Raw genomic sequence first — 23,956 nt, 5'->3', positions numbered from 1 at the left:
TGTCGTTTCCTTGCCAGTGGTGAGAGACAAACCCCTCCACGTGACCATGACTCACCATCTCTGTGGTCCGCATGAACACGCAAGCACGCGTGTACACACAGACACACAAAGAGTTGCGGTCAAGGACAGACAGGCTGACAGATCTGGGCACAGATAAGAGGAATGGACGGTAGAAACAGTAGATGGGGGGGAGAGAGAGAGAGAGAGAGAGAGAGAGAGAGAGAGAGAGAGAGAGAGAGAGAGAGAGAGAGACGCAAGGGAAAAATAAAAAGGGATGGAAGCAGAAATGCAGAGAGAGAGCTACAGAGAGCCATCTGTGTGTTGCCATGGCCACGAACAGAGGTGTGTGTGCGCATGTGAGTGTGTGGTTGTCACGGTAACGGGCAGCCACTCACCTTGAGGTCTCTGTGCACAATATCATGCTGGTGGATATGATTGACACTCTCCAAGATCTGACTAATGCAATGACTATGTTGAGAGAAGAGGGGACACACAGAGAAAGACATGTCACTCACTGGCCATCATTACAAAAAAAACATGCACATGATTTGTCCGTCATGTATTTTATTGTAGCCTGGTGGATATGGTCTGGTTTTAAAACTAATGCATTTCAATGCAACACTTTTAAAGGAATCGCTAGGAAGATAAAAAACGTCACTCTTGATCAACTGACAGCGGGAAATGAGAGCTGCTGTACATTTTAAGGTTGCTCTGACCAAATGGTTTTTCAATCTTATTTCACAGACTGAAATTTGAACTTTCTAGATAAAATTATGTTTGAGCAAATAAACCTTTAGATGTGGTATGTGGAACTGAAACAATTAGGGAACAATATTTTGGGACTTCTAGTGTCGACGGCAGATATCTGGGCCTCGACTCTATACTCTGTCTGCAGGGCACTGACTTCTTTCTTTTATCCCACGAATCGAACGTTTCTCAACACAAACAAAATCTTGTCCCTCTCCCACAAATTCTGCATATTCACATGTGGAATCTGTTGGTAGAGGTTACTGTTTTGTACCTCTGTACCTCGTCACAGCTTCTTCGATGTGAGGATATGGTCATTTCTCAGTCTATAGACGTGTAAATTCAATTTCTTTGGTTTGTTGAATGTGGGTTGCACAACAAAAGCATTATAAAACGCTACAGTGGCTCTAGGAAATTGTGATAGGCTCGTAAAATGTTGTATCTGTAACTATTGATTGAGAACACATTGCAATCATTTGATAAATTTACAAAGAAAGAAGGACGCATAACAATATAAAACTATAAATCACCCGTTACATTCTAAACAAGAGGAAGTCAATGTTAAATTGCACAACAAACATATATAACATATAACATAACATATCAAAACCTTATCCAGGTTCTCTAGTTTAAACAATCAATACAAAGAATCTTGTGTGGGAAGCCTTCCACCACACAGTCGATAAATCTCTATCCCAGTAGCAATTTAACTAATGTGGGCGTCAATTCAGCTGCCACTAATACCATTGCCATGATTTCTAAATTCTGAATAGCCAGCGTGTTTTCACACCAGTGTGTGTTAGCTCACGATTTGCCTTTTGATGAGTTGACCAGCTTATTACTGTGGCGTAATGCTCAACAATCCCAGTACTTGGGGCTTGTGTCCATGTCTCTGCAAAGGTAAATGGTTCAAAGGTAATGACCAGCTTGAGAAATTGTGGTTACATGGATCTTAAGCTTTGGTTTGTGTGCATGTGTCTCCAAAAGCCCCCTGTGACTAGGAACGAATGAAGACCCCCTAATCCAATTGTACAACAGACTTCATAATCTGCAGACCACAAAGCCAGAGGAAAGAAAGAAGGATGCCACAGAGGAGGAGGAAGTAGAGAGGGAGGAGAAAATGCATAAATGTCAATGTCAACCAAATGTCAGAAAATGAAAAAAAAAAATGGCCAGGACGATTTTACATGAGCCAAGGTGTCGTCTTCGAAATATTTTGTCCATTCAATAGAACAAATCCCAATAAATATTTAATATGTCATAAAAAACTATTTAGAATCAGACATTTTGTGGTGGCTATGCCTGATAATAAATGTAGGAGGAGTGACGCATGACGCCAAATAGAAAAGCGAGACAAGTATATTGATGCACCTGTTGACAAGCGCATTTGCTGACAAGAATACAAGAAAACCAATAACATCCATCAGCATGTGTCTGTGTGTTCACATTCATAAACAGAGTGAGAATTCATACATTTAACAGGATTAAGCTGCATGTTTGCCGCAGAGTGTGTGTGCATGTAAATGTGAGCAGCAGCTTCCATTTGAGACGCTCACCTGGCGTCAGCCTCGCTGTAGTACTCCCTGGCTACAATATCTTCAAAAAGCTCTCCTCCTGTCACCCTGTGAGGGGAGGAAAGGAAGGAAAGGAAAGGTTAAAAAAAACAAGGTGAGGGGAAGAGAGAGAGAGAGAAAGAGAGAGAGAGAGAGAGAAAGACAGATGGGAGAGAGAGAGAGAGAGTTTGTTAGCATACACAAACAGAAACGCTGTCCCATGCATGGACAAAATGTCACTGTGCGTTTGTGTGTGTGTGCAGAATATACTCACAGGTCAAAGACTAGGTAATGAAATCCTTCCTCTGAAATGCTGTCATGGAGTCTCACTGCAACAGAGGGGGGGGGGGGGGGGGGGGGCAGTTAGACAGAACGAAAGACAGGACTACGGGAGAAATAAATGAAGAATTGCTGTCTTTTTTGACTGTTAAACCTCCTCACGAACCTTAAGAGAAAATGCAAAATCTAGATTATTTGAAGAGATGAATGGACCAGGAAGATAAATTACAGTGAACTACGGATGTAATGTATTGATTTTCTTCCACCTCACCGCTGTGATTTAATGTCGCCTTCAGTGGTCAGGGGAATAACCACTAATTAATTAAATTGCACAATCTGATTACTGTCATTAAGTGATGTAAACATTTTGTTTGGGGCAGGATTAACAGTAAAAAAAAAACTAAAAAACAATACAACATCCATCATACGTCAAATTTCTATACCTTTGGGATGCATGTCTGAAAATTAGCAACAGTGATTGTAGGCGGTCATTTTGCTTTTGGTATTTAAAACACAAGTGATGCGTTTGATGCTCTTTAAACAGAAGTAGCTGTCTGCACAGGCTCATATTCACCATGATCGACTTAGTATGACAGTTTCTTCTTTTACCATCCCTCCCTGCATTATTCCAAACTTAACGGGTCACAGGAAAGAGCAGCACATGGATAACTGGGAGACACAGAGGGGTGCATTGAACGCCTCAGGCCTTAATCAGACCAGGTTATAATGGTATGTCCCACAAACATGCGGCTCCGGAATCATCTTACATCGAGGTATTTGTATAATATCCCATTTATTTTATTAGTTTATAGGCTTTAAAAGAAGAGTTTTAAGCTTGGAACCAGGCTACACAGCTAAGAGATTAATCATGACCATAAAAGTTTAAAAAACCTATGCAAATCGCACATGAAAAACTGTAGATGAAGGCAGTGGAGATCAACGAGAGTTTGTAACCAGAATTATCTATTAATTACTAAAGGAGACAAGTAAGTTCTTGGTCAAAGATTGAAACAATTTAATGGTGATTACAGGGATGAGCTCACATTTCTAGTTAGACGGATACTATCCCAGCCCTCCTGTCAATGCAACTCCACAGCAGCAGAATGACAAAGCAGAAACCAGACAGCAGGATCCAGGCGTTAGAAGATGGGGCTGAGATACAGCTTAGGTTTAGTGTCAGGGGAGCCACAGTTATCGTTATGTAAAATGAATATCAGTTGTATAATAAGATGAAGTAGGATGGCCCTGCAGCAAGAAACAAGAGCGACTGCTCTTTCCTCCTCCTCCCATCTTTTCACTCTCCCTCCATCTGTCTCCCACTCCTCCTGTTTTCTTCTCTCCATCTGTCTCTTTTTTGTGCCCTCTTTTGTCCAAACTTTGAATGCATATGATGCCAAATATGTCAAATAAAAGAGGGGAAAGGACAAGAAAGAGAGACAAATCTATAGGGGGGGAATAGGGAAACTAGGCAAGAGGCGAATATGCGCCTGGGGGGACGGATGGAAAACTAGGACAGGAGGAAAAGAGAAATAAGAGCAGCGGGAAAGGTTTCATCGATTCGGTCAGTTTTCCCCCTTTTGTGCCCTTTTACCCCATCTCCTCAGGACACCTCCATTAGAGCTGGAAAATGCTTTTTAATTTTTTATTATCATCATTGTAATATAAATTAGGACACTTATAGGCAGAGTAATACGAAAGGGTCCTTTAACCAGGAAGTGAAGAAAGCATTGGGCATTCCTCATAAATCTCACGGTCTCAGAACAGTCAGCAAACGACAAGCTAAATCAATCACTCACTTATTTTGTGTCTCAAGACAAGATAGGTGATGTCATATCTCTTTGTCATGATAACTCAAAATTGTTTAACCAAAGCTAGTAGTATTGAGCTGGGCATCACTTTTGCATCACAACAGACTCTGAGCCTGTTCTCCGGAGTGCGGTGTCTCAATCTTTAGGAAGCTGGCTCACATAATACCATATGTAAACTTATCCTGCACAGCAAGCAGGTTTACTTCAGAGGATCAGAACAACGGTATGGACCAATACAGGTGATGTCCAGGTACAGTACTTATTCTTAAAGCATGAGCAACACTGTGTGCACACAAAATCACACCGTGCACATTTAGCCTTGTGAACAAAGACTCACCGATGTTGGGGTGCTTCAGGAGACGGCAGATACGAGCCTCTCTCTCAAGCTTCTGATGGTCTGAGGAGAGAAAAGTCACTGTTTAGACGAGTTGCAATCAGAGCAAGAAAGCATGCTTACACTGGTACATGGTAAAACAAGACTTTTGATACATTAGTTGAGATTCCTGCTATAGGCGGGCAGACAAAATAACTTTTTTAAAGTTTCTTCAAAAATATCTATGCATGATGCCATTTCATTCAGTAATGTATCTATTAACATTTAGATTTCAACTTAACATGACTAACTTGTGTAATTTTCTTTGAACTTTTTATTTACTTGAGTAGTTACTTCAGTCACAAACAAAGTAAACATTTGTATTTAAATACTTGCACTACAAGTATTTAAATGGGAATTTTTTGGTGTACATCAATGCAAATATTTTACACCATGGTGCTAACCTTTCAGAGATACAGTACTTGGAAGCTGAGCAGCTGCATTTGCTCCTGAACTGTAAAAGTCACAAGCATAGCTTGAGCAGGGAGTGTGTGGTATTAGTTAAGGTTATTAACCAGTGAGCTAAAATTAATGAGGCTGTGTAGTAATGGGGGAATTCGTTTGCATGTGAGTAAAGGTGTTTGCGTGAAGACCGGATCGGTTATTGAGCGTTGCAGTGTTTGCACTCCTGGCTGGGAGGCGATGCTAACAAGAACACACATGCCCAGTGTCTAAACCAACATCCGTGTATGAAGATTTGACTGAATCCTGTAGCTATGAATGTGCTCGCATGAGTTTGTGCGAGTTGTAAGCACATAAACCACATGACAGTGTAACGCTCCTCCCTCCCACAGTAGCCACAACCGTGCTGTTGAGGTCAGAGGTCGCTTGGGGTAACTAGTGAAGATCCAGATGTGTGTGTGTGTGTGTGTGTGTGTGTGTGTGTGTGTGTGTGTGTGTGTGTGTGTGTGTGTGTGTGTGTGTGTGTGTTATGACTGTGGTATAGCTAACTAAACCCCATAGCTCAACGGGGAGTGCAGCACACAAACTGTGACACAGACGCAAACAATGACGCAGCCTTGCTAAGATTTGCATTCATTTCCCCAGTGCAGCAACAGCCTCAGATATATTTCACATGCTGTTGCTGTGCAATCAAATACCATCTCGACCAACTGTTCCCCTATAGATGCAATAGAGTATGTACAGACATAATATAAGACCACGCTGTTATAGGAAGCAGTGTAGCTTTCTGCAACAGTTTCAGTTTGTCATGTCTTAGCATAATTTCCCAAAACTTGTTCCCTACTTGGATGCGTTTTGAAGCTGACGTCAGCTGTTTTGAAGATCTGTCGTCTGCACTATAGCATGGTGCTACACTCTCCACATCTACCGTCCTCCACCCTCTTTGTCATTTTGCTGCAGGTATAGATTTCCCTCATCTGAGAGAGAGACCTGAACCTCCTACTTACGCCAGTGACACAGAAAGCACGGACACACAGCGCAAAAGGAGGGAGGATTACATGGAACGTCCATTTGCTGGAAGAGGATAACAGCTCCCCTGTGTACGTATGTGTGTTTGTGAATAGCTGACTACCCTGGTGCAGTGTCACTGCAGCACTCACTAATTCATTCAATCTCCTTATTTGTTGGTGCGAGAGTGTGTGGTAGAAGAAGACAGGAAAGAGAGGGCTGGAGGGTAATTACTGGCACTTCCTGCTGCTCTCTAATTGGCCATCTGCCTTGCCGTGGGGCGGGCCCACAGCCATCTTACATCAGCTGAAGAGGATGGAGTGGACCCAACACACGTGCCCGTCTCTCTGCCACACATAGAAAGTCATAAATTTCGCAGAGGATCCCGTTCAATCCGTTTCAGGCAAGTTTACATCGAAACTGGGATATACTGATGCATTCAAACACCGATTTAATTTGGACAGAATACATAGTTATTGATATCGTGACAGTACTTTGGGGGGTTTGTACATTTTCAGTGGGCATTTAAAAAATATGTACGATATCACGCAATTTATTACCTGATAAACAGCACTAAATATAGGGATGCAATATCTTGTTTTACCTCTGCAATAGCTATTGTAAAACCGTTCGTATGCACTTTGCCTAAGGGTTAGAACGAATATGTTTTTATTGTTTTGCGTTTGCCAGCAGGTAGCTGCTTTCACACACTTGAGGAATAAAATGCTTCCAAATGCCTTGATTAAACAAAATAAAATTCTTATTGACAGTACGTGAAAGTTCTATTTTGTCTTAATACAAAACAACAGTCATAAAAATCATGAACTATGTAAGCAAATCAATAAGTAAGTAATCTCTGCCTCTCTCTCTGAGTCCTCTCTTCTCAATCCAGCTGTTATTACAGACCTGCTGAGCCATCAACATCCCCCCCACCGGCTCTTTTGTAAAGTCATGACCTTTAGGCCATGAACATCAAGGGCTTGTGAGAAATTGGATTGATTAAATGCGGCTAAAAATGTTGAAGAAAAAAACAACAAAAACCATAACATTAAATTTTTTTATAAATACCATATTTATATAGACATATGTGGTTTAAACTGTCAGAAGCTCTGTCCCAAGAATGTATACGATTACAATACAGAAACTGAATTTATTACTGAATGAGGTATTCTTGCTTTTGTAACAGAACCCAGAAGGTTTGGTTGAACAGGTTTTACTTTGGCTCTCTAGAGCAAAAAAGAAAGCTCATGTAAATTATACTTGTAAACTTCCGCGACACACCACCAATTCAGACAAAGCCCTAAGCCCCCCTTTTCTGATCAATGGCAGGAAACACACAGAGGGTAGTGTGACAATTAGACTGAAGCGCAATTCTGTTTCACTTCATTACTCAGACTGACAATCTTACTCATGTTGGCTGATATCAGTCGCAGTGGGAAGGTGGTATCTGTTGTTAGAACGATTTGACTTAATGTTTTACAAGATGTTTTAAGAAACATGTTGATATCTCTTAATGTGGACTTACAACTATACATTTTCATTGTTTTTCATGCATATGTCTCGGTAGCTAGCTACGTTAAAAAGGGACACCCCCCAATCCTAATCTGGATGACAAAAGTCTCAAAATCAGCTGCTTTTGCATTCAGGGAAAAATCCACCACCAAATCTTAAATCACTGCACAAATCAGAGACACAGGCAGTGAGTCAGAGGTCTGAACCGTGTCATCACTCAGGCGAGATGACGGCTGAGTCTTCCTGATTTGACCACAGTAATTATGAAACAGAGTTTAGCTGCGGGAGGTGAGCTTAGACCTAACAGGCAGGAGTAGGGGAAACTGCTGAACAATAAATAAAATTAGTCGAAGAGCACAACTTAAATTATTCTCACTGGGACAATCATACCGCCCCAGGACACTGAATGTAGGACACTACGACGATGTTGAGGAGGAAAAGTACAAGGGCAGCACATCAAAGTGGATAGTCTGTCTCAGTCTGACACACACACACACACACACTTGCAGCAGACAATGCAGTAGCCATCTACATTCCACAGTCTTTTAAATCTACAAAAAAATAAAACAGAGCGCCCTTCAGAGCGCCCTTCGCAGTGAAAGTCGTAACACACCCAGCGCGGCAATATCTGCACTTTCGTATGCAACTAATAGCATGTGGAGTTTTATAGAATATGAACTAAAATATATATAGGAGACAAAAACATTATAATCAAGACCCTTGATTCTCTGGGTGAAAGTCAGGTGCATGATTTTTGTGAGCGTGGGAGTGTCTTGTGCACACGGCTGCCCACTTGCATCCACCTCCAACTGCTTGTAGGCTGGACTATCCCAGCGCCAACTGCCTACATCCATCCCTGACATCCCTTTCTTCCTCTCGCTTCCTTCCTTCTTTCATGTCCTTCCTTCTTTCCTCAGACTCCCTCCCTACACCCCCACCTCCTCCCCCCTCCTCAGATTACTGCAGTGTTTACCAGAGCTTTGAGAGACTTACCCACCAGGCCACGCGTGAGGTCAGACTCGCCCCATCGGGCTAAAAAAAACCACCCAAATCCTACCGGGCAAGCTGCCTGCTCATGCACTGGATGGCTCCATGTGTGGACAATGTTGTGTTTTGTGTGTGTGTAGGTGCATGTTAGCGTCAGACGCACGGCCTACAGCAATTCTTCTCTTCGCCCCTTGTTTCCTCCTTCTCTCGGCCTATAGTGTCTCGCTCTCTCTTTCTCTCATTTCACCTTTCTTCCTTGGTGCAGAGTGTCACTGACCTCCTTGCAAGACTATAAAATCTCCTCCTCTTCGTATCCTGGACGGGCTTTTCTTCTACCCGAGGCAAAAACACACACATATATACACAGGCCTACATTGTGCTTCGCACCTCAGTAAAGAGCCAACCGTTTTCTGCTAAGCCCTTACTTTTCCTTGGTGGGACATTTATACCAGGATCTGCCCTATGTGCACACTTGGATGGCCGGGTTAGAACAATAACGGCATTACAACACACTCACAAACGCCTCACTGACATGCTCTATTAGCTTACTATTAGTTTTCCCTCAAACACACACATCGGAAAAAACTGAGCAAACAGGGAGGCGCCTATGGAATCCATGAGGTCTTAGTGGTTGATGAGATACATTTAGCATAAGTGGATTAGCCTCAATACGAACCAATCCCCCATCGTGGAAAGACAAAAGAAAGGCAGTGAGGGCGATTGGCACAGAGATAATGAGGTAGTGTGCAGGTAAGGAGAACAAATCAATCCAGGTATGTGTGTGAATGTCAGGAAGGTGTGTAGTTCTTATTTGTCAGATAAAAAAAAAAGGAGAAAGCAATTAAGCATTCGAGTCTGGAGACAGGGGAGGTTCTGACACACTGAAATGAGCTTTCATCATTGATACGAAATGGCACGCCACACCGGGCGAGTGCACGTGGGCATGAATATACGCAGGGTTATGTGAATACACCGAGGCAACAATTAATAAGATAACAGTATCGAGAGATCATTCATGTGCTGCCAATACTTATTGCTTTATTTCAGTCCTGTGTGTGTGTGTGTGTGTGTGTGTGTGTGTGTATGTGTGTGTCCAAGTCATGAGGAGCTTCTCAGGACTTTGGATCTATTAGTTGTCCAGCAGCTGCATAATGATACCTCAGAGGAGTGATTGAGAGTTATTCAATACAGTGTTTATGGGCGGTCATTAAACCACGAAGAAGTTGCTGATTTATACTCCCAACAGACGATGATTGCATAAAATGTTTTACCTGCTACTGGAATTATGGGATTCTGGTTCATATGTAAACTTTACCAATAAGGCAGAGCGATCAGTGAGATGAACTGCTTCATAGCAATATTGAAATTATAGGATTTCTATATTAATAGGAGGCGGCACCTTGATCTAGTTCATTGGATTATTCCCAAGACACTTATGTCATCCACGGAATGTTACTCAATAAATTTCCAGAGCCTTTATTGAATACCAAGAAAGAGCAATGTTGTAATTTGAAAATTTACAGAGCTCCTTCGCAATATGCATCACAAACAAAGAACAAGCACATAACTGCGTGTGTGTGTGAGCGTGCGTGGTGTGTTACCATACCTCTGGCAGACAGCTTCTTAGTGTTGATGATTTTTGCAGCATACTCCTGTCCTGATGACTTCTTTACACACCTACGCACCACTGAAAAAGCTCCCCTAAGAAGAAAGAACATCAAGATCCAAAAATCAATTCCATTTCAGATGCGCTCTCTCTCTCACTCTCTCTCATAAACACAGACACACTGTGACATTTGAAACTGCATCCATGCGTTAGGCAGTAGTTTGTTTGTGTATGCTAACAATCTTCGACTTTCTCTCTCTTACACACACACACACGGACAGAGACACACAAACAGGATTATCAGCGCATCCGCATACACAATATGAAAACCTGAGCAACAATCACTTAAAATGACTTCATCTCCAGCACGAGTGCTGGCACACATGGATTGATGAATGACCACGCACTTTTGTTAATCTCTGATGGACACTCAATACAATGCAACCTATTGCTCTGACGGAAATTCAATTTCAACCAGCCATCTCCAAGAATGAATGGGCATCATCATGCACAACAATATGCAACATTTAACGCATTCATATGGTAACAATGTTCCGTTATAAAATCAGCTCAAGCAGAAAGGAAAGTGCTTAACACGGTCATATTGACCTAAATGCCTCACATTTTCACCTGCTTGCTTATATGGTGATGGTTCAATTTTGAGGAGAAGTCATTACCTCTGCAAAGGAGGTTATGTGTTATCTGTTTTTGTTTGTCTGTTACAAAGCAGAAATACACAAAACCTACTGGATGGATTACCATGTAACTTTATGGAAGGGTGCAGTATGGATCAGGGAAGCTAATCCATGTGCCTTTTTTCACTTTTCTTTAGCATTGCCAGATTTTTCAACATTTTCATTGATTCTCAGAAAAATACATGTGAATCTTGATTAAAAGATTCAGATGAGCATGTGCAATTCTGTGCAGATCCAAATAAGTGGATTTAAGGTTTTTTTTTCAGCTACCAATGAGTAGCTGACAAACGCAACGTAGCCTTAGCAATAAGGCTTGTTTCAATCTGAGCGGACTGTTGGGCCTTGGCAGAGTCATGCAATTCGAGCAGTGCAAGATTTTTTTGGGTGCCGAAATCAGAGCCTGTACTAAGCTGCAGTATCTGGCCCTCTTCACATCTTTCCTGAAAAGGGAAGGCTGCTTTTTACCGAATGCACTACTCCTGATCACACACGGAGGGCTGCTTCTTACTGCTGCACTCCGACCACTCTGCTTTCGGTTTCAATTATTTACCAGTAAATGAGAGGTGACAGCAGTGCAAGTCAGTGCTCTGACGTTAATAACCTATGACAGAGCAAAATGCATTAACAAGCGGGCAGAGGAACATAAGCCGAGGCGAGCTGTCAGCGTGGAGGAGAGAATCAAGAGCAGTGGAGCCCTGATACACTGTGATCGTGTGGGTGTATCTGCATGTATGCGTGTGCAAGTGCACTGGCTGTGCAATCAGCGCTGTGGATTATTAGGCAGATAGTGAAGATGGCAGCTGGAAATTGAGGCTGGTGCATCTTTATGGAGCCGCCCTGCCACCGCTGCTTTGGGCACAACCCGGGGGCGGGGGCGCTTCACCGGCCAAGAACAACAGATGCTGCCGCTGCTGCTGCTGATTATGATGATGAAACAGAGGAGGCAGTGGCCCGGTTTTCTTGCCGTCATGAAAATACCGAGAAAACACGTCACTGCCTCCTGCACGGTAAATCACCAAATGTGCCATTGGATTAAAACTGCATGAGCTGTTCGATCAGCGGCCACAGCTTCTATACATTTATTGATAACATCGCGATCGGGGGCCGGCGGCTGTGCGGAGCCTCTCAGTGCGTATTACGGCGCAAACACAACGCAGCCAATAACTTCCTCATGAAATGATCCAGGGGTACGTGACGTTACTCAACGCGGTTACACAAATCATCTGCAGCTGCTCGGGGGGGAGGAAGGAAAAAAAAAAAGGGTGATCGGCCTAGTTCGCTGCCGACCACAGCCTCTGGTCTGAGCCCGCACGGAGCTGTCAGAACCCCGGGGGCCGGTGACATGTCAACGGGGCTGCGTCTCCTTCCTGCGTCTCCAGCGGGCCCCGCTGACGGCTCCACCGGACACGGCTGGCGAGCACCAGAGTGCCGCTGCATGCATCGATATTTTTACATTCGTCACCATTAGCACCGGGGGGGGGCGGGGGAGAGAGACAAAAAAAAGACGCAACGCTGCTGGGCTAACGCAGCTAGTATATCAATATCGGCGTGGTAGCTAGTCGCTCTCTCTGTTAATGCGGCGGGGCAAGCTAGTTAGCCGTTAGCAGCGGTAAATTTAGCCGGACTGCACCAACAACACACGCCGCTTCACGCCCGCTGACACACATCATTCAAAGCGCTGCGACGCGACAGGGCTAGTTCGTCTAGCTAGCGCCGTGCTAGGTGGCTAGCGAGGAGTGCAGTGAGTGAGGCGAGGTTGCGGGGGTGGGCGTTGGGGAGGGGGGACACACACAAAACGACAAGGCAGACACGGTGCACACTGGGCTGGCTGCTTACTTCCCGAGCTCCTCGTACAGCTGGTACTCGTCGGTGAACCTGGTGGAAGTCACGGGGGTCGCCATGGTCGTGGCTGTGAGAGAGGCGGCGGAGCCCGAGCCTTGGGGTACGACGGCGGCTGGCTCTCTCGTAACGGGGTCCGGGGAGGAGAAGGTGGAGGAGAAGAAGAAGAAGAAGGAGAAGAAGAGAAGAAGAAGAAGAAGCAGAAGGAGGAGGGTAGCCTAGCCTCCGACACTGGAGCACCGATCTGACAGGCAGGCAAGACTGGAGAGGAGAGAGGCGAGCAGGGGACGGAAAGGGAGGGGCTGGGGAGAGGAGGAGGAGGAGGAGGAGTGATGATGATGATGGTGCGTGGTGTGTGCGCGCGTGTGTTCGTGTGTGTCTGTGCAGAGGGAAGGAATCCTCGCGAGATCAGGCTCCTTCAGCATGAGACTATAAGGCCTGAGGATCAGTGAAGTCACTGCAAATGTGGGGAGAAGGCGCTGAATTCTTTGCCTTGTTTAGAGCGGGCGAACCCTCTGGTGGCGGGGGCTGGGGGGTGCAGCATCGTGATGCCACATATTGTCGCTAGCGTGCACGATCCGGCCGCCCCGCATGTTCCCGTCTTGAGAACGTGGCTGTGACATCCAGTTCCTGTTTCCCCTCGTTATCTGCAAGAACAAAAGAAATAGAGGAAAACATCACGGCGTCATTTTTGCTGCACTGTTTGGGATACACCCAAGCCCGGGTCACACCTCACTGCAGCAGAGAGGCAAACTGTGACACGCACACACACACACACACACACACTCACAGGCTGCACAAGTCCACGCAAATGCAAACACACACACATACGCTACACAGATCAATATTGATTAGTGCAGCCCTTACTCTCAGTAGAATAAAGGCCTTTTCTAAAACACAGATTTTGCCTTTGCATTCAGGAGTGTGTGCGTGTGTGTGTGTGTGTGTGTGTGTGTGTGTGTGTGTGTGTGTGTGTGTGTGTGTGTGTGTGTGTGTGTGTGTGTGTGTGTGTGTGTGTGTGTGTGTGTGTGTGTGTTTGTGTGTGTGTGAGAAAGAAGCACTATGATTAAGAGGGGGAATAGTGTGACTCGCTGTATCAGGTTCCCGCAGACCAGCGTGTACCTATTTTTTCTCCTTTGGTTTAGTTTATTTCCACAGTGTGAGGGCCGTTGGCTTGGTGGCGCTAGAAGATGGTGTCACACGGATCCAGAGTGCCTTGCTAAATGTTTAATGTGGCATGAGTGGGAGGCCATCAGAGGACAGGCGGGTGGGGCTGGAGGGAGCCCTCCCAGCTTCAGAGTTTAGAGGCCCCCTTGTGTGTGTGACTCCGTATGTGTGTGTGTGAGTGTGTGTGTGTGTGTGTGTGTGTGTGTCTGCCTGCTCAGCACTCCGGCTCAGAGGTGGCACGGCGAGCAGCACATAGACACACCGACAGAGACGAGCCGAATGGTGATTTCACTCGAAAATCTTTATGCGTGGTTGACGGCGTGGGAACACAAAGCCGAAGCGCTGAGAAGTTCAAATATTATGAGGCCGCGCTATATCTGCGGTGCGCGAGCCAGCTGAATATGTGATGGAGAGCAGCGAAAGGAGGCCAGCGTGTGTGTGTGTGTGTGTGTTCATGCATGTGTGTGTGTGTGTGTGTGTGTTCCGCGGAAGACAAACGAGCACCGTGCAACGTAGGCTACTCGCCCTCTCCTGCCCTCCTTTTGCTACGTGCTAACCCCTGCTGCCTCGCCTCCTCTTCCTCCACCTCCTCAGCCTCCACAGAAGTTATGTAACGGTGAACTCCTCAGCCCTTTGTTATCTCACACCAACCACACACTGCGCCTTGCCCGCCCGATGAGAGACGGAGAAGCAGAGGAGGGAAGAGGAGTGAGAGCACGGGAGGCCGAGGGAAGAGAAAGTGGGATGGTTTCAGCAGAAAGCGGCGGAGAAAAGAAAGACGGCGATGCTCCCATCATGTAGTATCATGGTTGTGTATAGCCGGACTTGTTGGTTGGGCCCAAGGGCCGTTACACACCATTCATCATTTAACTGTGTGCTACAAATTAGACTCTGACTCTCCTCTCCAGCTGATTGTGACTTAGCAGTGACATGAGAAAGAAGGGCAGAGACGCATTTGCAATGGAAAACGCACATGAAGATAGCAGCTATTCACATGTTCCTATGCCACCCTGCTGTGAATCACACTCAGCACTTCTTAAAATGGCAAAAAGATGTTGATACTCTCACGCGACCCACGCTCATAGAAAATTCAGATTGGAAAAGCTCATAGAAAGAAATGGGCACAGTTTCTTTTTTAGGATATGATTAGAAAATAGACTAGTGATTTAATAGGTTGAATAGCAAAATCTTTATAGCATTTGTCTTTTGGCATGGTGTCAGTTGAAGCCTTGAGGGAAATTAATATTGTTTTCTTGCTGCAATGTTTTATATCGAGCCGAATAACATATCTTTTGTTACACAAGTTGTTGTGGAAATAAACAAATAGAAAACCAGTTGAGTCAATCTTTCAAACTTAAACATATAAGCCAAACATGTGAACAGTAATGAGGCAAATTCACTTTAATTTCCATAACGACATAGACGATAAAAACAAAATTCATTGCAGAGAAACCAGGCAGGATGAACGCAAATTGTTCTTACTTCACTCTGCACCAAAGACTGTTTATAAAAAGCTGTGCACACGACGTCCATTACACAAACAATGGAGACGTGACAGTTTGAAGAGGAATCCCAAGACAGAGTAGCTCTGGAACATGACCACAGGCCAAATAAACAGGCAGGTTTAGAACACGTCCTGCACTAGTCGTTTATACCTCCATGCCTTTTGGAGTCACGACCTCTGTGGCAAACTCTCTGTAGGCAGGATAGACTTGTGCAATCAGAGCTTCACTCGCTGTCGTACATTTAGAAAGGACTTTTCATTTCTACTGACTAATGAGGGTGAATACGCCATCTGTTACATCATCACAACCGAGAGGGTGCATGGGGCCCAGAGCTGAGTCATGACTGTCCTGTTCCCTCATCACTGTTTTGGAGAAATAATCTGAATGGGGCGGGAGAGGGGAGAAGTGAATGAGTAACGCTCCTTGTTGCTTCAGCAGATATACTGTTGTGGTGCCCCCCCCCCTCTCCCCCAACTGCTCAGGAAGTCAGTCATTCTCGGTTTCTTTTTTGGCAGCAGCATCCATCCAGGGCATTTGTGTGTGTGTGTGTGTGTGTGTGTGTGTGTGTGTGTGTCTGTGTGTGTGTGTGTGTGTGTGTGTGTGTGTGTGTGTGTGTGTAAAGTGGTTGGTGCTGCAGATGAAATGCCAGGGCGTTCACTCATCTTGGCCAGAATAAATAAGTGATGGTAAATTTCTAAATATCACACTCCTACTTTACTTAAGGGCACCGCAACAAAGGAACTATGATGTAAAAAAATATATATATATATATGTAAGTATAGCTGAATGATAATAAATATCATAATAAATCTACTAAATGAAACATAGTAAATCAGAACTACAGATAATAACAAAAACTTTAATTACATCACAAAAAGTAGTCAGCGAATTAAATTTCCTCTAGAGATAGAGTTTGAAATCTGGACTTTTAGAGGTGCATTCAGTAAATGGCTGTCTCCACAAGAGCTCAGTCAAGTGGAGATATTGGCTGTCAGTTGTACTATTGTTATTATTTTCAGCAGCATCTGCGAAAGGATTTAACAATAAAACAACACCATATAGCTCGCTTAGTGGTTAACTAATCAACTAATATTAAAATAATCTGCAACTATTTTTTACGACCGATTGATGTAAAACTGCATAAAAAGGGGATCTTTTAATTTGGAGTAGGAACAACAGGGGGGATTACAAAGCAAAACCTAGATGACCATTTCTATGAGTAAATTATGAAACTGTGCACTTATTAAAGTTACAAAGGGATTTACAAAATTCATGGGCATGAAACAACACAAACGAAACAGGAAAACAAATCTAACGAGTAAGAAAATAAAAGTAAGAAAAATAATGAACGACAAAAAAAAACATCCATTACAACCAGTTAAAAATCGGATGTTAAATGGGCTTAAAATATTTTTTATGTACTGATTTAAAAACAGGTATTCCAGATCCTCAGGGCCCTCAACTAGAAACTAATAGGTGATGGTTGGAAGATATCGGAATAGAGGGAGTTATGGGCTCTGTAATGAAACAGAAACGTTGAGGGTAAAAAATTACTACTATAAAAGACTCTTAACATCATTCCTAAATTTCACCGGCACGAATGAATCAGTCAATAACTTTGGTCAATCAATTACTTTGAGCGTTGGAGTCTTCATCTGCCCCCATTGTTCTGCAAATGTGCTAGAAGTGGACTCTGCCTCCACCGTCTGTTCACAGCAGGTAAAGCTGCAGCATTGGAGCCTGGAAAAGGAAAAACAGCAACTTTCACCCCTGTAAGAATGCAGCTGTTCAATGCTTTCTTAAAATCATTGATCCACAAACTTACAAGAAGTGTATTGCATTGAAAAATAACAAGAATAGCACTTAGTAATTACCAAATAATCCTACACGCATGTCTAACTCTTATAAGAGAAAAAGAAAAAGAAAACAAGAATGATTCATGTGCTATTTGGTGTTAGATAGATAGATAGATACTGTAGATAGACAAATTAGCCTAATTACTAAAAGTCTGCATACTAAGCATCCCAACGTAATTTTATTTAAAAGAAAAAATAATAAATACCCTCTAAATTTAAAAAGCAATCTTCTTATTGTGCACCAATTGCCTGTGCAGAAAATCTACACAGGCTGTTTTATTTTATTTAAATGAAACTGAAGGTTACACTTCCGAAAAAAACTAAGAGTTGCAGCTCACACAAGGACTGTGCAGACAGGAAGCACCGCCTTCCGTGTTTGTCACCATCACATGGAGGTTTGATGGTTTCTTTTTTGTACAGGATCTGTTGCAAATTCTTCTCACGAGTAGCTGCGGAAATGACAGCCGTTACCCAAACCACTGCTGAAGCAGGTAGGTCTTTTCTTAATGTATTGTTCTGTCGCTTTGACTGATCCCGTGTGTGAAAGAATGTTGTTTGTTTTTACAGTTTGCCCGACCGAAAGTATGCAGGGAAGTTAACCTCTCAGATGAAGACCGCTGATGAAGAGCATCGATGAACAGATCACGGAGAGGATGTGAAAAACATGGAGGAAAAGAGTGCTGCTGATGAAACAGATGAGGTTTTGCAAGGTGAGAAAGTCAAATCTAGAACCAGAGGGGAACTCGGTGAACACATACCGTACATTCCACAAGGCAGATGGACCACTTTATTGCCATATTTAATTTACATAATATACATATAAGGTAAACCATCCTCTATATCGAAGTGAATGAAGATCACCTTGCTGAAAATACTTATTTTGATTTTGAAAATATGGATCATCCAGATCTGCACAAAATGTCACCTGTTCATAAAGACAAGCACTCTATGGATTGATTTAGCATAAAGATCTGTGGATTATCTCTTGAGAAAAAAAAAAAACTAATGTAAAAATACAACAATATCTTGATCAGCCCCTGATTGGCTCTGCACCAAAAATGTTATGGCTTCTTCCTTGGGTTGTGATACAGCCCTCCACAACATTTCATGGATATCGGTTGTGTGGTTTTTGCCGTAATCCTGCTGCCTAAACGCAGATGAAAACATAACCTGGGGTAAAAATACTAAGCACTGCAAGAAAGTGGATCCAGTGCTGAGATAAGATTTGTCAATAACATTGAGGTTCAAGAACTCAGTTTTACTCCAGCGATCATTTACTACAATACAATTTTCCATCTCAACCTGTTGTTTTGTTGTTTCTCTCAGGGTCTCTTCCGTCTATACAGGATCTGGGTCATAATTTACCTCCCAGCATCTCTGCTCAGAGTGGAAGCATCGTGGTCGCTCCCTTCATCCACAATTCTAACATCGGAAACTTAAACATCACTATCACCTCAGTCAGCCAAGGTATATAGACACAGTATAAACAGTGAATGTAAAAGACGAGGCTCGGGCTCTGCTGATGTCTTATTTTCTTCCTCAGCAGGTAGTATCCTTCGAGAACTGAACCAAGACAGCTGTGAGTCTCTGCAGCCCCAAAGTGAGTAGCTAGCCCGTCTAGGAATTTGACATATTCACAGAAAAGTTTTAATCCTGAAATTGAAATGAACTTCGAACGCATTTTCACAGGCAACAAAGTAGCCGAATGTCAACGGAAACTGCGAGAGACGCTAAAGAGGAAGTTCAGCCACCTGTTTGAAGGGCTCACAGACAAGGAAAACCAAATACCCCTCAATAAAATCTACACAGAGCTCTACATCACTGAGGGTGGAAGTGCCGAGGTCAATAAGGAACATGAGGTGAGGCAGATTGAGGCGGCATCCAGGATGCATGTGGCCCAGGAGAAATCAATCCACTGCAATGAACTCTTTGCTCCTCCACCAGGACCACACCACCACCATATCAGAACGGTGATCACGAGGGGAGTGGCCGGCATCGGAAAAACGGTATCCGCCAATAAATTTACTCTAGACTGGGCTGATAAGATAGCTAACACCGACCTGGAGTTTGTGTTCCCCCTCGCTTTCCGAGAGCTGAATCTGATGACAGAAAAAAACTACAGTCTAGAGGAGCTTCTCAGCGTCTTTTTCCCTGATACGAAAGACACAGGAATCTTCACTAATAGTAAAAGTAAAATGCTCTTCATCCTGGACGGTCTGGACGAGAGCCGCCTGCACTTGGACTTCCACAAGATTGAAATCGTCTCCGATGTGAAGCAGGCCACCAAAATGGCCGTGCTTGTGACCAATCTCGTCAGGGGGACACTGCTCCCCCTGAGTCTTGTTTGGATCACGTCTCGCCCAGTGGCTTCCTGTCAGATACCCGACGAGTATGTTGACCGGGTGACCGAGGTCCGGGGGTTCAACAACCAGCAGAAAGACGACTACTTCCGGAAGAAAATTGCAGACGAAGGATTGGCAAACAGGGTGATCGCCCACGTGAAATCCTGCAGGAGTCTTCACATCATGTGCCACATACCAGTCTTCTGCTGGATGGCGGCGAGAGTTCTCGAGCAACAGTTGGCGATGACCGACAGTAAAGACACGCCAAAGACTCTCACTAAAATGTACATACAATTCCTGTCTTTGTATGAGCTGACCATGAAGAAGAGGCTGCCTGGAAGACGAGACTCAAACGCTGATGTCCGAGATAACCTCATCTCGCTGGGCAAACTGGCCTTTAAAGGGCTGGAGAAGGGCCGCTTGATCTTCTATGAAAAAGATCTCATCAAATACGAAATAAGCATTTCGCAGGCCTCCATGTTCTCAGGAGTCTACACACAGATCTTCAGCGAGGAGCTGTCAATAGGCGAGGAGAAGATGTTCTGCTTCGTGCACCTGAGCTTGCAGGAATTTTTCGCCGCATTGTACGTCTTCCTCATGTTCCACAACGAAAACCTCAACGTCCTGGTGAAGAAGTCGTCTGCCTCGAGACTCTTCCAGTTCCGAGACACTTCAGAGCTCATTCTCTATAAGGAGGCCGTGGAAAAGACTCTGAAGTGTGAGAAGGGTCATTTTGACGTCTTTCTGCGCTTTCTGTTGGGCCTGTCTCTGGATTCCAGTCAGACCCTGTTGAAACATGTAATGACCAGCAACAGAACAAACCAACGGACCAGAGCAGAGATCATCAAACACATCAAGGAGAGGATCAGGTCGAGTCCGTCCACAGACAGGTGCCTCAATCTCTTCCACTGCCTCTACGAGCTGAACGACCACTCGCTCGTGGAGGAGATTCAGAGCTACCTCCGCTCGGGCAGTCTGAAAAAAGCCAATCTGTCCCCTGCACAGTGGGCCACTCTGGTCTTTGTCCTGTTGACGTCAGAGGAAGACCTGAGTGTGTTTGAGCTGAGCAACTACACCAGGTCAGAGAAGGGACTTGTGAGGCTGCTGCCTGTTGTCAAAACAGCTCAAGTGGCAAAGTAAGTGTTTAGATGAAAGTCTACTTGGTAGAGCACATACCGTTTGCCAAGGCACAGCAGTCCTTTAAAATTCAACCACGCTGCACTAAAGACTGTAGTCTAGCCCCCTGATGGCCTACCTCCTCCATGTTAGTGCATAGGAAAACGAGCAAACTCAAATAATTAAAGTTTGTGTCAAATAAAACAATTTTTAAGCTGTTTTCTGTCATTTTAGGTGTAGTAAGGACACCTGCTCATCCTATTCTGAGTGTGTGTGTGTGTGTGTGTGGGGGGGGGGGGGGGGGCTAAAATAGAGTCTGTCTAGCCAACAGCATACGGATGAGGGGCCACTTCAGGCAATGATGTTGCCTTCTGGCCCTTTTGTGGCCCAGACAGATTGGATGTGAGTCTAAAGTTGCCCACTTGTAAAAACAATAAATGTAGCCCAAATGTCCCAACACTAAGGTGAGCCTTTTTGGCAAACATATGGTGCTCTAGGCAAGTTGTAATCTGGAGGTGAACCTAAAGTGGCACATATTGTAAATGGTAAATATGACCCAGATAGTACTAACATATATTTGGGCCACCTTTGACCTATAGCTCACCCAGACATGGCAAACAGGAACGGGCAACCAAAGTGCCATCACTCCATGCTGTGTGTGAGCCGGATGTGGAATGTCCGGGCCATATCAAGGTCAAAACAATTTTGCAACCTGGATATCATTTCTTTATTACATTTTTGACCTCTCCTCTCGCCTTTTCTATTCCAGTCTAAAATCATGTAATCTCACTGTGACCTGCTGTGAAATCCTGGCAAACTGCATCGGCTCATCTATAATTAGAGATCTGGACCTGAGCAACAACAACCTGACAGACTCTGGGATTATACTGCTCTCTGCTGGACTGAAGAAGATCAAACTGGAGACACTGAGGTCAAAACCTGACATGTTTCTTTCTTTTTTACTCCAAGGTTTTTTATCTGTGAGCGTATGGTTTTAGACTTTCTCTCTTTTCTCTGTGCTTTTAGACTGAGGAGCTGCAACTTGACTGATCAATGCTGCGAAGCCCTGGCCTCATTTCTCAGCTCGGCATCCTGCCAGCTCAAAGTCCTGGACCTCACTGACAACGACTTTCAGGACACAGGAATCTCAGTGCTCGCCGGTGGACTGGGGAGTCCTCATTGCAAACTTGAAGTACTCATGTGAGTGCCCTCGAGTGAAATTCCATCCCAGATGAATTATTTAAAAGGAGTGTACAGTGCAGAGCCAAACATGCAGACTCTGCTCGCTGCTGTCATTTGTGATGGAGATCAAGACGGATAAAATGTCTCGGTGTCTTCTCTCGAAGTTTGTCCCTGTGCGGAGTGACAGAAGAAGGCTGCACTTACCTGGCGTCTGCTCTGAACTCATCCCGTCTGAGGGACCTCAACCTGAGCTATAACCACCCAGGAGACCTGGGCCTGAAGCTGCTGTCTGTTCTGCTGGACGACCCACAATGCAGCCTGCAGAAACTCAGGTAGAGTCCACTAAAGAGCCGGAACGAGGAATAAGTCATTAAAATCCACCACAGAGCCCTGCATTGATAATAGCAAACTGTTTTTATTTTATTAAGAGAATGTTTATTTCATGACTTTACGGTAAAAGTGAATGTTGGCCAAAATATAGATTGTTTTTAGCCTGATATCAGTATCAGTCTAAACATGTAATATTGGTCAGGCTCCGCTATCAACAGTCAAAAGTAATAATTATACCTCCAGGGGTGGAGGACTGGGGCCAGGGGAGGACTGGGGCCAGGGGAGCACTAGTCCAGGCCGATCTGATTGGCTCCCTGTCCTGTCATTAGTCTTTAGAAAACTAAAATCACATACTAACAACTCTAGGAATGAATGACAATTTTCGAAATGTATTGAATTATGTGTGTCTTGCTCAAAGTCATGGAGCTAACAGTAAACAAACAGTGGTAGTTAATGTGCATTACATTTCTTCTACATCTGTTCTACTATTATGTTTTAGTGTGGAAGAGTGTGGTGAATCCAGGATTCAGCCAGGCCCAAAGAAATGTGAGTAACCAGCACTTTGTGTTTCTACTTCGTTGTTTCCGTCTTATCTCATAAAACAGCTCCGGGTAACATTTAACCCTGAAAAACATTTCTGTTGAATTGAATCAGATATCACCAAACTCAACCTGGACCCAAACACAGCACACAAAGACCTGGCTCTGTCCGAGGAGAACACGAAAGCGGAGCGTTGGACGAAGCAGCCGTATCCCGACCACCCCGAGAGGTTCGATTTCTGGAGACAGGTGTTGTGTCAAGAGGGACTGAGCGGCCGGTGCTACTGGGAGACAGAGTGGAGCGGGAGAACTTTCATAGGAGTAGCCTACAGACGTATGTGCAGGAAGGGAGAGGAAGCCGACAGCTGGTTGGGCCGGAATGACTCCTCCTGGGGCCTGAGCTGTACAGACGATGGCTTCAGGGCCTTACACAGCACCACAAACACCGCTCTGACCGTCACACCCAGCTCCAACAGAGTAGCAGTCCTTCTGGACTGGTTAGCGGGGACACTGTCGTTCTACCTGGTCTCCTCCCGTGCCTCCCTGACTCTCCTCCACACCTTCCACACTTCCTTCACTGAGGCCGTCTACCCAGGGTTTCAGCTTGCCTGGGTGGGCGCCACAATCAAACTGTGCTAAAATTCACCAGGACATAAATGATTGCTTCAAATTCCTCCTGACCTCAGGACCTCCTCCTGCTCTCTACACTGAAAGGTTCAGTGCATGCAAATAAAAAGTTGAATTATTGCACTGTGGTTATCATCCACCACAATCCAGTGCAGTTTTAGAGCACTAAAGATTTCACTGTGACCTTTGAGCACTGAAAGCATCTGTGAGTCCAATTGACAGCTGGACAAAATTTGGAGGAACTCAGTAAAGGCACAATTGAGATAGAACATGTTCCTGATATATCACATGCATCCGTCCGTCCCGTCACATCCACTTGAGAGGTAGTGGAAAATGTTTTGTTAGGAAAAAAACTAAGGGGAAATTGTACACTAATGTAAATGTCAATAGAAGAACAATGTGAAGTTAATATATGTACATTTGTTATTTCTAATAAAGGCTTTCTCTCGGGGAGACAAAGAAAAACCAAGAGAGAAACAACAT

General features: G+C 44.4%; 2 protein-coding genes across 12 annotated transcripts in view; one reads left to right on the top strand and one right to left on the bottom strand.

The window, feature by feature from the left end:
• The window catches only part of LOC128426968 (calcium/calmodulin-dependent protein kinase type II subunit gamma), a 32,208-nt gene extending 19,100 nt beyond the window's left edge, over positions 1-13,108 (bottom strand). For 7 of the 10 annotated variants that reach the window (XM_053414041.1, XM_053414038.1, XM_053414043.1 and 4 more), the window contains exons 1-6: positions 12,807-13,107; positions 10,276-10,370; positions 4,725-4,784; positions 2,575-2,629; positions 2,304-2,369; positions 396-468 (exon numbers count right to left, since the gene is read on the bottom strand). In XM_053414041.1, coding sequence (XP_053270016.1) covers positions 396-468; positions 2,304-2,369; positions 2,575-2,629; positions 4,725-4,784; positions 10,276-10,370; positions 12,807-12,871 — 414 coding nt within the window. In that variant the 5' untranslated portion in view covers positions 12,872-13,107. Of the gene's footprint in view, positions 1-395; positions 469-2,303; positions 2,370-2,574; positions 2,630-4,724; positions 4,785-10,275; positions 10,371-12,806 lie in introns of all 10 variants that reach the window. The other 3 variants (XM_053414036.1, XM_053414039.1, XM_053414037.1) reach the window with 1 other exon arrangement.
• Positions 13,109-17,675: 4,567 nt separating this feature from the next.
• LOC128426412 (NACHT, LRR and PYD domains-containing protein 3) lies at positions 17,676-23,955 on the top strand. Of its 2 annotated transcripts, none has more exons than XM_053413265.1 (10): positions 17,676-17,828; positions 17,905-18,047; positions 18,664-18,804; positions 18,884-18,937; positions 19,027-20,815; positions 21,565-21,726; positions 21,822-21,995; positions 22,142-22,309; positions 22,807-22,853; positions 22,962-23,955. In XM_053413265.1, the coding sequence occupies exons 2-10, from the start codon at positions 18,002-18,004 to the stop codon at positions 23,483-23,485; spliced, it is 3,105 nt and encodes a 1,034-aa protein (XP_053269240.1). In that variant the 5' UTR covers positions 17,676-17,828; positions 17,905-18,001; the 3' UTR covers positions 23,486-23,955. The 2 variants fall into 2 exon arrangements, with proteins under 2 accessions (XP_053269240.1, XP_053269239.1); XM_053413264.1 differs by having other exon boundaries at positions 18,881-18,937.
• The last annotated feature ends 1 nt before the right edge of the window (position 23,956 follows it).

Source organism: Pleuronectes platessa, chromosome 21 (assembly GCF_947347685.1).
Source record: "Pleuronectes platessa chromosome 21, fPlePla1.1, whole genome shotgun sequence".
Taxonomy (NCBI): Eukaryota; Metazoa; Chordata; class Actinopteri; order Pleuronectiformes; family Pleuronectidae; genus Pleuronectes; species Pleuronectes platessa.
The sequence above is the reverse complement of the archived record's forward strand: the minus strand, read 5'-3'. Positions and strand labels throughout refer to the sequence as shown.